At 48.7% G+C, this 17,778-nt stretch overlaps 1 protein-coding gene and 1 long non-coding RNA gene across 2 annotated transcripts; both read right to left on the bottom strand.

The window, feature by feature from the left end:
• Window positions 1-3,880: 3,880 nt before the first annotated feature.
• LOC135361507 (ral guanine nucleotide dissociation stimulator-like) lies at window positions 3,881-12,777 on the bottom strand. The gene is made up of 9 exons (XM_064569716.1): window positions 12,597-12,777; window positions 12,083-12,450; window positions 11,088-11,303; window positions 9,730-9,833; window positions 9,167-9,236; window positions 7,591-7,671; window positions 7,083-7,157; window positions 5,966-6,087; window positions 3,881-3,941 (listed from the first exon to the last, which is right to left on the bottom strand). Exons 1-9 carry the CDS (start codon window positions 12,775-12,777, stop codon window positions 3,881-3,883), a joined length of 1,278 nt encoding a protein of 425 aa, XP_064425786.1.
• A 614-nt stretch (window positions 12,778-13,391) lies between these two features.
• LOC135365698 (uncharacterized) lies at window positions 13,392-15,602 on the bottom strand. The gene is made up of 3 exons (XR_010413909.1): window positions 15,205-15,602; window positions 14,118-14,308; window positions 13,392-13,455 (listed from the first exon to the last, which is right to left on the bottom strand). It is a non-coding gene; the product is annotated as an uncharacterized LOC135365698 (long non-coding RNA).
• Window positions 15,603-17,778: the final 2,176 nt, after the last annotated feature.

The raw sequence follows: 17,778 nt of genomic DNA, 5'->3' as shown, positions 1-17,778 counted from the left end.
AAATTGCCAGAACTGATAGAGGAATTCAGCAAACTGGCAGGATATAAAATCAATGCACAGAAGTCTGTTGCATTTCTATACACCAGCAATGAAGTAAATCAAGGAATTGATCACAGTTACAATTGCACCCTAAACCATAAGATACATAGGCATAAAGCTAACCAAAGAGGTAAAAGATCTTTACTCTGAAAACTAGAGAACACTTATGAAAGAAACTGAGGAAGATACAAAGAAATGGAAAAACATTCTATGCTCATAGATTGGAAGAACCAATATTGTTAAAATGTCTTTGCTACCCAGAACAATCCACACATCCAATGCAATCCCCGTCAAAATACCACCAGCATTTTTCACAGAGCTGGAACAAACAATTCTAAAATTTGTATGGAACCAGAAAAGACCCCGAATAGCAAAAGGAGTGTTGAGAAAGAAAACCAAAGCTGGAGGCATCACAGTTCTGGACTTCAAGCTACATTACCAAGCTGTAGTCACCAAGACAGTATGGTTACTAGCACAAAACCAGACAGAGATCAGTGGAACAGAATGGACCCTCAACTCTATGGCCAACTAATCTTCAACAAAGCAGGAAGGAATATCCAATGGGGGAAAAGACAGTCTCTTCGACAAACGATATTGGGAAAACTGGACAGCCACATGCAGAAGAATGAAACTGGACCATTTTCTTACAGCATACATAAAAATAAATTCCAAATGGATCAAAGACCTACATGGGAGACAGAAAACCAGCAAGAGCCTAGAGGAGAACACAGGCGGCAGCATCTTTGACCTCGGCCGCAGCAACTTCTTGCTAGGCTTGTCTTCAAAGGCAAGGGAAACAAAAGCAAAAAATGAATTATTGGGACTTCATCAAGATAAAACACTTCTGCACAGGGAAAGAAACAGTCAAGAAAACTAAGAGGCAATCTACGGAATGGGAGAAGATATTGGCAAATGCCATATCTGAGAAAGAGTTAGTTATAAAGAACATACCAACCTCAACGCCCAAAACACAAATAATCCAGTTAAGAAATGGGCAGAAGGCGTGAATAGCCACTTTTCCAAAGGAGACATCCAGATAGCTAGCAGATACGAGAAAAGATGCTCAACATCACTCATCATCAGGGAAATGCAAATCAAAACCACAATGAGATACCACCTCACACCTATCAGAATGGCTAAAATGAACAACACAAGAAACAGCCAGTGTTGGGGAGCGTGCAGAGAAAGGGGAACTCTCTTACACTGTTGGTGGGAATGCAAACTGGTGCAGCCACTCTGGAAAACAGTATGGAGGTTCCTCAGGAAGTTAAAACTGGAACTGCCCTATGACCCAGCAATTGCACTACTAGGTATTTGCCCAAGGGAACGTGAAGCTTTGAACAACACAGAGAAACAGACTTTCTGATTTAGAAAATAAAAAGGAGAAGTAACGACATAGACAATGGAGAATCTATGGATAAAAATATCAATTCTTATGGGAAAGTGGCTTACAACAAAAAATTAGACTATATAGTTTCACCTTTGGGTGGAGATCCATAAAATTAAACTAAATGCCTTCAGATTTTGAATTTTTAATGGGAGAAAATATGATTTGCAATTAATTATTATATATAATTAACAAAAAGCAGTCACTGTCTTGGCTCTTTAATAGTCTGAAGGTTTTAAGTTTTGATATATTTCACCTTAAATGGTTTTAAAGAGCAGGCAGTTGTTAGTATATTAAAAATCACCACTGTGTTTTGACCTTCTAAAATGATTCATGGTATTTTCTTACTACATTCTTATACACATTTGCTAGTGGCCTGGATTTATTATTACTTTTTAACCATACTAGTCACATTGGAGTCCTGCAAAGTTGTTTGAAGAGCTCATATTGGAAAATACAAGGTTGCCACTATAGTATGAGAAAATGTCAAACATACAAAATATTCTCTTTGGAAAACAAGCTAAGAAGCATATTTTAAATACAGATAATTTGTCTTCCTTTAAAGCCAAGAAAGTAAAATTATAGCAAATTCTGCTTTTGACATACTTGAAATATCGTATCTTAAAATAATGTCTTTTAATACACCTACTGCTTACTTTTCCAATATTTTTAAAATACTTCTGGGGCACCTGGGTGGCTCAGTCAGTGAAGCGTCTCCCTCCAGCTCAGGTCATGATCCTGGAGCCCTGGCGTGGAGCACCGCATCAGGCTCCCTGCTCAGCGGAGAGCTGGCTTCACTCTCTCCCTCTGTCCCTTCCCCTACTTGTGCTCTTTCTCCCTCCCTCTCTCTGTCAAATACATAAATAAAATCTTTTAAAAATATATATTTTTAAATACTTTCACATTATACGAAAAATTAACCATTAAAAATTAATTTAGGGAGGTATGTAGTTTTACACTTTTACCCTTAGGACTGTGGATTCCATACATCTCTGCCAGGTACATCCCATGTCCCTCAGCTCATTGGACTGGAAGGTCCTGAGATCTTGTATATTCCTTTCATCACCATCATCACCATCATCATCCACGTGTTTCTCTCTCTCTGAACCTGTGCAGGGGTTTCTCCCCACAAAACAACCCCGAATCTATAAGAAAACCCCAGAGCATTATTTTGACCCACCACGTCCCTTAAAGAACAGATCCTGTTGTAAAAATCACTAGTGTTAAGGTACTACCTGAGAAAGCAGAAAATAACCCACATGGGACTAGTCCAAAAAAGGCAGGCTCTGAAGAAAATCCTCTGGGACAAGTGGCGGCCCAGCCCCCTCCTTAGCCACTGTGGCGCTCACAGGGGAGTGTTCGCCTCACATTGATGCCACCCCACGCAGTCCTGAAGCCATGGCGGAGCCTCCTGGGAAGTTCCTGAGGAAATTACCTCACTGAGGATGAGCTGAACGCCCTCTGAAGGAACACTCACGTGGGCCATCCTACTCTTAAAGGGTGGAGTCCGTCGCCCCCTGCTGGCTGTCGGGTGTAGCGCAGGATGCTGAGAACTCACTGTTTGGGGTGGCCATGCACGGCCTTTCTGCCTTCCAGGGCCGCGCAGGCTGCTCTGGGATCGCAGGAAATGGATGGGCACCTCCTCCTGGCCAGGTTGCTGAATCACTCAAAAATCTCAATGCCCCAGCTTTCTTGCTGACTGCATCTGTGGTGCTCTGCTCTAGCCATGCCTACTCTCTTGCCTGGAACATGCCTCACTCCCTGAAGCCCCATGGCCTGGAGAACAAGGGAGTCATCAGGCTTTTGGGTCATCTCAAAAGAATCGCCTCCGTGCCATGACATAAGGACAGTAACCATTTCAGCTCCCGAAAAAGAGCCACCCATTTCCGCCATCACATCCTCCACTGGATCTTTAACCTATTACATATAGAGAACAGCAGCTCTCCTTGGGGTAAGGTCCTCCTTGATGAACAAATATCTGGACTTGATCACAATCACAAATAACTGAAGCAGAAGATGAAAGTGGAAAATCTTTGGCTTGTCCTCATTTTGAAATTATGGTCTAGAGGCATAATAAGGTGGGGTGCCTGGGTGGCTCAGTCGTTAAGCGTCCGCCTTCGGCTCAGGTCATGGTCCCAGGGTCCTGGGATCGAGCCCCACATCAGGCTCCCTGCTCAGCAGGAGGCCTGCTTCTCCCTCTCCCACTCCCCCTGCTTGTGTTCCCTCTCTTGCTGTGTCTCTCTCTGTCAAATAAATAAATAAAAATCTTAAAAAAAAAATCAAGTGGTTATCTATACAGCTGGAATGCCTTCGAGCTTTGTCAAGGAAGGAATCAAACTGTGTTGGAATTTTTTGTTGTTGTTTTTTTTTTTTTTTTTAGTTTTCGGTTGTTGTTGTCCTCACTTACCAAGTCCTCTGAAAAACTAATGAATAGGGTGGAACATTAGATCCCCTCTATTCAGTTATGTTTTTGTGCACAAGAACATAATCTGCACTCATACTATCTATAAAATATCTGAAAATGTAAGAATGGTAATACATTTAAAATATGATACAGCTTAAATACACAAAAAATGTTTTAGAGAGAATGTGATCTATGTTTCTTAAATAAAGGAACTTACGAATTACATTTTACATTTATCCTCTCAGAATTCTTTGTGTTAAAACTTTAACTCCTAATCATGGTGTGGGAACTTCAGGTGAGCTCAGGACAGTGTCTGTTTTTCACCCAGATTGTACGCAATTCAGTATTTAAATTGATAGTTCTGTGCCCATGCATGCCCATAGATCATCAGTTTGATGGCATTTCCCGTGATGGAACTCCCTGCACCCTCCCCTCTCATGCGTCATCTTGCCAAGAGGAGAAAGGCTCACCCCTGCCTCCCTTGACATCACTAAAGCATTAAACTATGGCAAAGAATGCAGCCATTCATGGGCTTGGGCCTAGCTACCAATGTAGGACAAATCAGTAACAACACAGCTGTGTAGACACACTTGTGACTGTCTGAGACCATGGACTTCAGAACCACATGGACCCAGAAGTCACCTTGGCCAGTAAGGGAGAATGTGGGAATTCTCACTGGCCATGTATATGGACCTGATTTTGGCAACTAAGAAACCATCCCACATCCAGCAAGTCCCAGCCAAGAAGGAGTGGCAACGATGGAGGGAATTTCTGCCTTAAAGAGAATTGTATAAGAACTGCGGGGATGCTGAAAATCTTATTCATAGATAGCATAAATGTTTATGGAAGGAGGCCCAGCTGTAGCTTCCAAACACGCATCACAATCTTTATCCCAGATATAAGACAAGTAGGAAAAGGAATTCAGGAGTCATGGACAAATATCCCAGGAGGATTCAAATATAGGTAGAGGGAGGAGGGAGCCCCTAGAGGGAGACTGAGGATGGGAAGTCCTGCCTGCCCTTAGGCTAGTCACAAATTATCATCTGCTGGCCTTGTCCTTTTCATGTGCGCCCTTTGGTCTCTTTTCATGGTTTTCCCTACTTAGTGCTGATGCCATTCCAGATGTTGAGCTAGAGAACTGCAAGTTTTTAATAACTTGTCAAAAGAAACCTCAACAAGAGAAGCCACAAATGTTTCCTCTCCCTCCAAAGTGTGAAAAAGTAGGCGCTGTCCTGGGGCGGGAAGCGGTCCTGGCAAATTGTTAGACTCCCAATTGCAAGGATTGTTGCTATGTCTGTAAGAGTAGCCTCAACCTCTAGACCCTGGGAGGTGGGAGGACTGTCACTGCTCCTCACAGGTGAGCAACACTGAAGTGAACATATCCTCTGAGGAAGGGGAATGGGGGGCCGCTTCACTAGTAAGAGTGTGGCATGGACTTTCTCCTCTCTCACACATACAGTAAGCTGCAAGATTTCTTTATTCAAGAAGGAATGTGAGCATCTGTTCATCATTTAAATTAGCGCAGGAAGTAAAAGAATCAAATAAGAACTCTCAGGCTTTCAAAGCAACAGGACTTTAATATAATAATATTTAAATCTGGCATTTACTAAATATCACCCCTCCAAATGACTATGTATGGGCCTTGGAGAAGAGAAGGCAGGGGGATGGGTGGGATCATTGTCTCTTCCCCTGGCCTTCAGGGGACCACAGGAAGAGCCTCCCAATGGTCTCCTTCCCCTCAGAGCAGGGGTCCTGGAACCCCCAAGCATCCCAGCTGTGTCCCCACAGCTGAGGGAGAGGTGGCACTGCCAGCCTGGACACTCACTCGCCCCTGAGCTTGACGAAGGCTGGCTCTTCTGGGCCTTCCCAGTTCTGCTGGCTGACTAGGATCGGGGCTCCAGCTGGCAGGACAGGATGTAGCTACAGGACAGAGTGACACCTGTGAGCCGGTCAGGAGCCACAGCTAAGGTGTCCTTCCCAGTGTCTGACCAGCAGCTAAAGTCCAGGTACACCAGGGGTCACCGTGCAGCAAGGTCTCGGGCTGTCCAGGGAGCCATGCACACAGGTTCTCTGGACTGGCCACCAGGGAGAGTCTACCACTGCCCTCCCCCATCTCCTGCCTGGCCTCATCTCACCTCTCATTCTCACTGAGCCTCTCCAGGTCTCGGAACCAGGCCCCAAATTGCTCGTTGGGGTTGAGGTTGTAATTATCTGCAGCCACCTGGAGCAGCAGGATCTCCCTCATTATTTCATATTCCTGGGGCCAGAGAGGAGGACAGGATACAGACAAGGCCTCATGGGGGATGAGGACTGGGACAGGGGATAGGTCCGGGGTCTTTGCATACACGGGAACCCTCCTTCCCTCAGTTCCATCGAGGCCATAGCTGTTCTCAAGGGTAGGTGGAAGTAGCCCGTCCTCAAGGAAGTTTGCCTTGATTCTCCCCCCACCCCCAAATGTCAGTTGGCTGGGTCTTCTACTTCTCTGCTATCAAACTCGCCCAACAAACATAAAACACGGGATGGAGCCAGGGAGCAATCTGTTGGGGGGTGGGGGTGGGGGTGGGGGTCTCTGATTTCCACTCCCCAACCTCTCCCGCAGGAAGTGCCACAGCTGCTCACCGCATTCCTTTTCCTGAGATTGATCTCTCCCCCCTGGAAGGCAGACAATCAAAATCCATCAGAAAGAGCCCAATAGCCATTACTAGTCCCTCTATGCCCACTCCTTCTCATGTTGCACTACTGCCGGGTCCCACAAGGGGGCCAGGCACATACAGAAAACGGGACAAGGCTCTAGCCAGGTTCTGGGCCCAAAGAAGGGGGCACATGGGGACAGAGGCTCAGGAAGCTTATAGCCCGGCCCTTTCTGATGATAATACAAGGAGGCTGAGGCCTCAGGCAGGAAGGGACTGCTCACTTATATGCTTCCTGACGTGGAGGGGCCAGACTTGGCTCTCTCCCAAGGGGCATCATATGAGGAAAAGGCTGATTCCAGCTCTGTCAGAACCTGTGCACTTTGCAGTCAGGCATGTCTGCTGCTTTACCAGCCTGGGGAACCCAGAACAATGTCTTATTTATGCGGAGTCTCCCTTCACTCGCCCTTCAGATGGGCATGATTTACCAGCTCACAGGAGTGGCTGTGAGGTTCTCAGGAGAGGAGTTTTGCCAAGTTCTGACAGCTCAGGGCTCAGCACAGGGGCTCTCTGCTCCCAAGCCTCAGTCATGGTTCCCTGCTTAGTCCCCAGGCTCACCCACCTCCAGATAATCCTCCATGGTCAGGTGCATCAGCAGCAGTTCACTGAGAAATGTTCGAAGGTAGGGGACAACACCCTGTGCCATTGTGGTAGGGGTGGGATGAGGCCCTGCTCTCAGGAGCCCCCACAGCCTTTCACAGAAAACTCCTCACCCTCAGCCTCCTGGCCCACCCCAGGGTTCCCACATGGAGCAGACTATGTCCCTCAGCAGCCTCCTCCCAATTCCCCCTCTCCTCACCCTCCAAGACCACCAGACTCCTAATCACTTCCCAGGACCTGACTTTGGCCAATCACAGGGTGTGTGGCCCCAGGCCCCTCCCTACCCCCAAATCCATCCTGCACCCAGCTTTACACACCATCTTCCTGGTCACTTCTAAGGAAGGATTTCAGGCACTGCGACAAGAGGAGTCAGGGCTGGAGTAAGAAGGGCCTTCCTCTCTTGATTTGGAGGCCTCCTGCTGGGAGGGGGAGCCCCTGCTCTCACCCTGGAGCCCCTGCCCCACGGGCACACTTACTTTCTGCTGTTGCTGCTGCCTCTCCTGGGTTTTCTGGGTGTTGATCTCCGGGGTGACAAACTTGGAGGGTGCCTCCTGCCAGGGTTGCGGACAGTGAGGCCACACCACTCCCCTCGCTCAAAGTCTCTTCAGCACTACTACGGGTTTTGGCCACCGGACGTCTGACCTGAGTCATCTGGTACCAGTGCTATTCTGTCTTCCCAGTGTGTTCTGATTCTGGATCAATCCTAGCTCCAACACTCACTCTGTGTGTGGCCCAGGGACTGTGGCCTGGCCTCCCTAGGCCTGCTTCCTCATCTGAAAAGGGTGAGAACTCCACCCCCCGCACAGGGTCTCCTGAGGACCCAGTGCCATACTTCTATCATCACTGTTCCTGCCCTCGCACACCCAGATGGAGCAGGAAAGATCCACACATTCCTTTCCTCCCTCGGACCTCATCACCACTTGCTGAGGCCTGCACCACAGAATCATCATCTCCCCATTTCCCAGATGAGGCCCGAGAGGGGCAATAAGTTTTTCAGGGGCTCACACATTGAGAGGTCACTGTCCCCTTTTAGCCAGAGACCCTGCCTCAGCGGCTCTCACTCAGTCTGAGACCACCACTGACCACAAATCCTTCCCTCTGGGCTCTTGAGGAAAGTCCAGGCCCCTACCTGGACCAAGCCACAGATGGAGAGGGATGGGGTGTTCTCAAAGTCTGGTTAAGCAGCTCCTGCCGGCCTTAGCCGATCTGGAGTCTCTGCATCCAGACCAGAACCAAGGCAAAGCCAAAGATTTCACCTCCCCCAAGCAACAACTCCTCAGGGCATTCCTCAACTCAGCAGTCTTGCTTCATTCACTCAGGAAGGCAACCCTGAAAGCGCTACCTCTGACTGACAGAGAAGAGGATGACAGGACACTTGGTTTCCCCATTTACATGAAGCTTCTGATGAAGGAAGGACCCACTCCCCACTGCGAAACTACCATTTCCCCCAGACCCTCCTCATTAGCCACTGAGGGCATATGTCATTGTCAACTGGACACTCAGGTGAGAAATAGCCAGTGAGTGAATAGCAGTGGCTGCCATAGGGGCACGGTGTGGAGTCACAGAAGGCACACACATCTGTCTCTGGCCCAGCCATTTGGACCCAAGCCTGGGAAGCCTTTTTGTCCACCTGGTCCATGGGAATCCCCCGGGACACGCCCTCCCCTTGGAGGTGTTGCAAAAACAGAAGTAAAAGCACAGTCCTGGCTTTCTTAGAGCACAGTGGGCTGGTCTCGGAAAGAGAGGACTCCCTAACCATCCCATCCCCTCATTAGTGCCAGCAGGATGAGCCCTCACGGAAGCAGGAGACTGGCTAACGTTGCCAGCTGGACAGCCCAGCCAACACCACTATACCCTATGACCAGAGACTCCTGTACTTCAAACTGGACCCCCCGCCCCCACTTGCCCATAGGCCACACAGGTCCCTCTTCCTGTTAGTCCAGAACATCTAAATCATTACGTGAGAAACTAACAAAACCACATCCTGCCCAGTCCCCCTTCCCTCTCAGTCCTCCTCTCTTTCCAGACCCCCAGCCTCCACTCTACCTTGGTCATCAGTTCCCTGCTGAGTGACTTGTCTTGGCTTTGGAGCTTCTTAAATTTTTTGTAGCTCTTCCTGAGAAGAGACAAAAGAAAAAAGAGAAATTTAGGAATAACGTGGGGATTTGAGTGCAAGTCCCTTTTATTTCAGAACCAAAAGCTTCATCTGAATGAGTATTTTCGCTGGGTTCCTTTGTGCACTAAGGTCTCCTTGTGACTGGGGAGGGGGGCTTTCATGCTGGTCACCTGAGGCCTCTATTCACATTTGTATTAAGCTTCTCTGTGTTGCCTAGTTTTGGTTTTCTCTGGGCATAGGGTTCAGTTGCTGTAAACACTTGAAAGTCTCCAACTTAAATCAACCCAGTATCTGACATATAAAGAAACGGATTCCTGAAGCCGAACTGGTGGACTGAGGACCCAGAGAGGCTAAAGACCCCAACATCAGCCCAGTCTCTGTCCTCAGGGTTTGCGGCCTCCCAGGAGTTCCCAGCAGACTGATGGGGCAACGACAGACGTATGAGAGATCCCTAATCCATCCTGGTCCAATCTGTGGAGAGAAGCCTATCTACCTGGAAACCTTCTGCCATGTCTTCTTCAGACGGCAAATCGAGGCGTTCTGCAGAGCAAAGAGGATGGCATGCAAAGAGGAGTAGTTCTTCAGAATTTGGCACTCCTGGGGAGGAAAGAGGATGAGCTGTGAGGTGGGGAGCTAGAGCCCTATTTGCTCTAGTTTCAACCCCCTCAGTTTAAAACTCCCCTCTCCTCCCCTCCCAGATGAGATGGAGCCCTGGAAGTGCACATTTAGGGCCAGAAGAGTAACACTCAGAGGGAGGAGGATTTTTTTTGGGGGGGGGTGCTGTTTATTGTTATGTTAATCACCATGCATCACATCATTAGTTTTTGATGTAGTGTTCCATAATTCATTGTTTGGGCATAACACCCAGGGCTCCATGCAGAACGTGGCCTCTTTAATACCCATCACCAGGCTAACCCATCCTCCCAGCCCCCTCCCCTCTAGAACCCTCAGTTTGTTTTCCAGAGTCCATCATCTCTCATGGTTCGTCTCCCCCTCCGATGTCCCCCCCCTTCATTCTTCCCCTCCTACTATTGTCTCCTTCTTCTTTTTCTTTTTCTTAACATATATTGCATTATTTGTTTCAGAGGTACAGATCTGTGATTCAACAGCCTTGCACAATTCACAGCACCCACCATAGCACATACCCTCCCCAATGTCTATCACCCAGCCACCCCATCTCTCCCACCCCACCCTCCACTCCAGCAACCCTCAGTTTGTTTCCTGAGATTAAGAATTCCTCATATCAGTGAGGTCATATGACACATGTCTTCCTCTGATTGACTTATTTCGCTCAGCGTAACACTCTCCAGTTCCCTCCACGTCGTTGCAAATGGCAAGATCTCATTCCTTTTGATGGCTGCATAATATCCCATTGTATATACATACCACATCTTCTTTATCCATTCATCGGTCGATGGACATCTTGGCTCTTTCCACAGTTTGGCTATTATGGACATTGCTGCCATAAACATCGGGGTGCAAGTACCCCTTTGGATCCCTACATTTGTATCTTTGGGGTAAATGCCCAGTAGTGCAATTGCTGGATCGTATGGTAGCTCTGTTTTCAACTTTTTGAGGAACCTCCTTACTGTTTTTTCCAGAGTGGTTGCACCAACTTGCATTCCCACCAACAGTGTAGGAGGGTTCCCCTTTCAGGGAGGAGGATTTTGCTTAATTCAAAGAAGAAGCCAAGTAGGAAGGCCACCACCAGGACATGTGAGTCAAAGTCAGTGTGCCTCTGGCAAGAAAGGCCTATGGACTCTGGAGGGGCTCAGACCATAGAACTGAGAAGGTGAAGAGGCAGTTCCCCAGGATCCAGAGTGGGACTCCACTGGAACTCCCCCAGCATACCTGGGCCACATGGATCCAGTGCTCCACTACCCTGGCCCTGTCCTGGGCAGTCATGCTCAGGTCCCCAAGGCAGGTGGTGAGGACACAGCTGGTCACACTTTGGAAATGCGTGATGGTGGCACGGACTGTGGGTGCCAGGTGCTCATTGCCAGGCTTGTTCCTCTTGGACCAGGTGGAGCCCAGGCAATGACTGGGCACCACCTTCTTGAATAGCTCCTGGGGACCAAGGAGAGTGTCACCTGGCACTGCCACAGCCCAGCTCAGTGTCCACAGTCCCCCACAGGCCCAGGCAGGAGTCACTGGTCAGACCTGGAGCTCAGGAAGCTGAGGAAATGTCTGAGCCTTGTGGAGGTCCCCAGGATTTGTTCTCTGTCTACTGAGGGCATACAGCATGGGATGACTCAGGACCCAATACTGGTGGGGAAGGAAGGATTCATTTGCCTCCAGTCCATCCTCACTAACTCTAAGATTCCAGAAGCTGGCTCAAGTTGATTCTTCCCAAGGGGGCATCTTTCACCCATCCTGACCACCCTCTGCTCTTTCTACTGAGATGCGTATTCTCCTGTAACAGCTACAACCATGGCCTTGTTTGTCCCCCTTCGAATTAAGTACACATCAGGTGTCTAATAAGTGCTGAGGCTGCTGGGCCTCCTGGGCAGATGGGTGCCAACCCATGGACCTGGCTGCACACAGTGAGTGTTCCTTCCCCACCAACTGGGCTGGGCCCTACCCAGCTTTCTATCTGTTCTACCCCATTTAATCTGCACAGTCAATATCTTTGCAGCAGGTGCTATTGGTGTCCATCTCTACTCACTACGGTGGATAGCAAAGGCTCAGAGGCTAAGAAAGTTACCCAAGTCACACAAATGGCAAGTGGTGGGACTGGGATTTGGACCCACGTCATAAGAGTCCAGATCAGGAAAAGGCAGGTCTGGGGCAACTGATGGCAGAGGGAATCCCTCCCCCCACCCCCTGACAAGAAACCAGCTGCTCACCGCATCTACTATTGTTAATTGTTCTGCCACCAGCTGGGGAGGGAAGGCCATGAGCTCACGCTTCTCCTCAGCTGGACTGTTCTCGCTGGTCACATGCCAGGGGCACGAGGCCTCTGAGGCTGGAGCTGGCTCTGTATCTACTTTCAGAGGTGGAAAGCAAATTCTGAATAGAGCTGAACATCCAGCTGACTCCGGCTCAGGGCTTGGCATTTGTGCCAGAGCTGATGTTTGCTCTTGCTCCAATACTGGAGCCATTGATGGTGGCTCCATCACTAAAGGCAGTAGTAAAAATGGAGCTGGAACATGCTCTAAATCCAGAGTTGGCCTTTGTTCGGACTTTGCAGCAGGCTGGGGCTCTGGAGCTGGCACTGAAGAGGAAAAAGAGAAGAGTTCTACAATGTAACGGAGTTTCCATGTGTCTTTCCAAAAACAGGAAGGATCCTACTGCCTTTAAGGGAATACCCAGCGCATGAAGCCCACCCTGGATATTTTCCCAGACTGAAGTCCCCCTTACCCTCTTTTTCTGCCTCAGTGGGCCCTAGATGTTCCAAATGGACCATGGACAGTGGGTCACAGCACTTCAGGTCTAAGCCAGGCAAGCTGGCGTGTATGTATGCCACCATCAGTTTTAACCAAGGATGGTGCAGGGTCTGCCAGTCCTCCTGTAAGTATTGATCTTTCCAGCTGTGCAGCATGGGCGAGAGGGCCCTGGGGGAAGTCATGTGTGGAACAGAGTCAGAGGCCCGTCCTTTTTTTCCACACCATGCTTCCACATCCCCCTCCTTGTGTCTGGGCACCAAAGGATGGCCCCACCTCACCCCCAAACACTCTGTGGCCATGTTTTACAATGGAAGGCATGGTCAGGGGCACATCTAAAGAGAGTCTTGTGAGGCCCATCCTTCCACTGACACTTGTCTCCCAAAGGGCCTGGGCATGGCCTACCCCATCTTCCATGCACATGAGCATTAGGACTGAGGTTTATGGCATATTTGTGAGCAGGCTGCTTACCACACCGATTATTCTGGGCCCCAGGGGTAGTGGTCAAGAGAGATGGATATGGACAGGGCAGGGAGCAGAAGATCGGACTGGAAACGATGAATCGCTCAGGGTCTGACTCAGCTTAGCCTCCCCTCTGCCTCCCAAGGCCTTAGGACCCTATCCACAGCTCTCTGACTCATTTTCTCAGGCGGTGGAAGCCCTCAGACCTCAGCCCTCCATGGGAATCAAACATGTGTGAGATCGGGGTACTACCAGTCCCTCCCCAGGGACTCCCTTACTATCCCATTCTGCTTCTAGGCCCAAGGACTACTCACCTTTTCAGTGGTTCTTCTGTTCCTTCCTCCACGTCTGAACATGGGAAGGAGCGTCTGTATCTACAGGAGGTCATGACGGCATCACATCTAATGTACTGGGAACACAACGGCTTATGACATCTAGTGTGACTCTCTGACTCTCAGACTAGAATTGAGGCCCAAGGATTGAGTCTGCTTCAGCCGTTGCATTATCTTAGTGTCTACAAAATGTCTGCATGTGTTTAATATGTATTGTTGAATGCATGAATCTCAACCAGAACCTTCCCACACATCTGAGTGGGACTGGAGCTCCTCTTCCTGCCCTCAGAGAGACCTCATCTGGCTACACCAAAGACACGGACCAGGAATAGCTGGATGGAATCTCAAAATTTCTTTGCAGTTGGGAAACTGGGTTGCTTTCCATGTGCTTTCCAAGCTCACAGAAAACACAGGCCAGGGAAGGGCAAGGCAGAGAACTCTTTCACTAGGGACAGAGAAATAACAAACATGAAGATGCCCAGCATGTCCAGCAGTCCTATCTGCAGAGCAACGTACCAGGTAAGCACCTACCATGGGCTTATTATCCCATGATTGCCTACAATAACTCTGTCATGTTTATTCTTTTCCCACCCTACTTCTCAGAAGAGCAAAGTGCAGTGCAGAGAGGTATGTTGACATTCCCCAGACACACAGTTAGTAGGCAGGAGACTCACCATAATGCTATGGAGGGAGCAGGCACTCACCTTTTAAAAAAATGGCCCAGGATCTGTTGGGAGCTGGTGAAGGCCTGGTAGGGGTCCAGGAATGTGGTGATGTAGGAGATGTTTTCACTTGGGTATGCTGGTACCAGGGACTCTAACATTTGAATTGTGCCTTCCTGGAGCGTCCGCATTGTGCAGGCCTCATCCAGGCACAGTGTGGACTCCTTTTCACACTGGTGGACAAGAGGAACATATAATCAGCAGCATCACCATGAGCCACCAGGAACATCAGGGTCTGGAGCTCAGGCTGGAAAGTCCCACCACCTCATGAACTAGTGCAAGAAGAGGGACCTGAGTGCCTATACCATAAAATGTTCTAGGCTTTAAAAGTGCATTTTGCATATGATCTCACTCATATGTGGAATTTCAGAAAGAAAACAGGTGAACATATGGGAAGGGGGGGTGAAAGGAGAGAGGGAAACAAACCATAAAAGACTCTTAACGATAGAGAACAAACTGAGGGTTGATGGAGGGAGGTGGGGGGGGGGGATGGGCTAGATGGGTGATGGATATTAAGGAGGGCACTTGTTGTGATGAGCACTGGGTGTTGTATGGAAGTGATGAACCACCGAATTCCACTCCAGAAACCAATATTGCACTGTATGTTAACTAAATACAATTTAAATTAAAAAAGGAAAGTTTTTAAATAAAATAAATAAATAAAAGTACATTTTTATTTGGGGGAATGATAAATAATTGATACCTCCAAGGCATTTTGTTAGCTGAAAACCATAGCACCTCTCTGTATTAACATCCCATATTAAGAGGATTATCCCAGTGAGTCATCAACAAACTTGCCCACTGTAGATACTGGGAAAGAGAGGATTAGGGATTTCATATGGTTGCTCAAGATCATGCACATCAGAACGGAGAACCATTTAAAGATAGGCTGCATGACATTCCCACTAAATTACCTGAGGCTTGGTCAGCTCCTGACAGCGACAGGAAGGATATGGAGTAGCCACATTCCTGGAATGGTCTCGGGTAGTTGCCAGATATGAGTCCGGGTTCTGGGCCCACCCCAGTCCCGGCTGTGGTAACCTGTAACCTCCTCTGTGCCTACACTTACCCAAGACCAATGTCGGCCCTTCTTGGTGTCCCGGTGCATCTGCCCCTTGTCTAGGGAGATGGAGTAGTTGAACCCATCAGCCAGCTCCTCGATGATCTCCTGGTTTGAGTTCTGCAAAGACAGTGCCTAATAGCTTGGCCAGGAGGAATAAAGGACACGTCTGGACATTGCCACTGGGGGATACTCTCAAGAGAAAATCTGTTCCACCCTTGGGGCAGAGTAGGGCATCTGCAAAGAACTCTACCCAGAGAGGAAACAAGATAAAACCTGTAGCGCTCAGGATTAACATGGGTAGAAGAACTCACCTTCTCATGCACCAGCCGTGACCGAGGTATAAACACGAAAGACCCACCAGGCTTCCAACACCTAACAATCAGCTTCTGCCCAGGAAGGACTCAACCCTGAGTCCTGCCTCCTCTGTCCCAACACAGACACACAGACACACACACACAAAGACACACACACACGATGAGGGACGAGAGGTGCGGCGCTGCTCAGGTGGAATCACAATTTTGTCCCAGCCTGAATTGGCCTGCCTTGGGCTCTTTTGTGTTACCTTTCGGTGCCTTCTCCAAAATGACCGGATGCGTCGGGACTGATGGCTGAGCCAGTGTCTACAGCGACTAAAAAGATTCTCACTCTGAGCTTTCTTGAGCCCAGATCTTCTGCTACCAGAGAAACAACATTGAAACATCTTGCTCTCCTGACTGTCTCCAGTCAAGTGAGCTGGATAGGGGCTATCTCTAGAATGTAGGTCCTTGGTTACCACAGTTCTAAGTTCTGTTGAGGTCTATGACCACAAAGAAGTGAGGTCACTTTTTGAAGATTCTGTTACCCGGGCCCCTCCTTTCAATCAGACTTATCCAAAGTGCCCTATGGGCTGTTCACTGCTCCTCCTCTTCCCCCATGCCAACTGCTTAACCACACAAAATTAGTCAAAACATCCCTCTTCACACATCCCTGAAAATGTAATGAAGATCCTAGCTTTGAGAAGACAGAGCTGAATCTGGGCCTCCTTTTTCTTACCTATTCTTTGCCCTGGGAAAATCACTGTGCCTCTCAGGTCTTCCCCAGTCTCCAAACCTTCACAAAGGGGATGAGGCTAGAACCTACTTCCTAGGGACCTCAACAGTTGTATCTGAGATAATATCTCTTACACCTGGGGGATGGTGTCATATGTATCTATGACACAATTTAGTGATTGAAGAATTACAAGAAGGGGTTGGAACACCACTCAAAGCAGACCTGGGTTCCAGCAGTATAGTATTGAAAAAGTCACTTCCAACTTTGCCTCATTTTCAGGTCAGAGCCACGGGCGGGGGGGGGGGGGGGCGGGGGGGGGAGATGAAATTAATGTAAATTCAGATATTGTTATCCTCTGGCGTAAAATTGTTCCATTGTCTCCTGTTATATTTAGAATAAGACCCGGGGCGCCTGGGTGGCTCAGTCGTTAAGCGTCTGCCTTCGGCTCAGGTCATGATCCCAGGGTCCTGGGATCGAGCCCCGCATCGGGCTCCCTGCCCCGCGGGAAGCCTGCTTCTCCCTCTCCCACTCCCCCTGCTTGTGTTCCCTCTCTCGCTGTGTCTCTCTCCGTAAAATAAATAAAAAATGTTAAAAAAAAAAAAAGGATAAGACCCATGATCGTCATCACAGCTTATGGGGTGGACTGCCTCCACAATGGTTTTCAGTGATCCCCACCCCTGGTATACACATCCCGGTGTAACCACTAAGCATTTAGAAACTGGGCTTTGACCAACAGAATATGGCCAACGTGATGGGATGTCTAAATTTGAGACAAAATGCCAAAAACACTCTCTTTCCTCTCACTCCATCGCTTGTGTTTCCTCTCTCTCTGGCACGCGCTCTCTCTCTCCCTCTCTCTCTCTGACTTGCTCTCTTTGTCATATCCCCAGGGAATCAGGCCCTGATGCTTTGAGCTGCCCCGTTAGAGGCTCACATAGAAGAGAAACAAGGGAGTGCCCAAGCTGACAGATGGGAAAGAACTCAGTCTCTCTGTTGAAACTGCATTGTGAGTTCTGTGAGTGAACTTGGGAGCAAATCCTCCACAGTCCAGCCTTAGATGAGGCTACAGCCCCAACCTTGTGATACATCCTGAGGCAGAGACACAGGTGGTGTCATGCCTGGACAGCTGGTCCACACAAATGGTGAGATATTAAATATTTGTAGCTTTAAAATGCAAGGTATTGGGGCAATGTAGTCAGAGAGGAAATGATAACTAACACAGTCCACGAGGCCCCAGAATCTGGCCCTGCCCACATTGCCCACCCCCTCTCTCCTCCAAGGCTCCCTCCAGCCACACTGGCCACTTTTCTAACCTCTTCTGATCAAACCCACTTTTGCCTGTGAGTCTCTGTCTCAGTGGTGCCTTCTCCCTGACACACGGCGCCAAGACTTGTGCAGAGTGGCTTCCTCTTGTCATTTGGGTATCGGCAATGTCACCCCAGTGAGGCCTTTCAGACCCTGCACAGTCCTCCCTCACAGGATCCCACTTTGTTTTCACCACCACACTTGCTCTTTCTTTTTTCACGTCTACGTTTTGGTGCTTTTGTCTAT

Source organism: Mirounga angustirostris, unplaced genomic scaffold (genome assembly GCF_029215605.1).
Source record: "Mirounga angustirostris isolate CCGP_5_RB_7025 unplaced genomic scaffold, mMirAng1.0.hap1 SCAF_9, whole genome shotgun sequence".
NCBI lineage: Eukaryota > Metazoa > Chordata > Mammalia > Carnivora > Phocidae > Mirounga > Mirounga angustirostris.
This window is presented reverse-complemented; position numbering and strand designations above follow the sequence as displayed.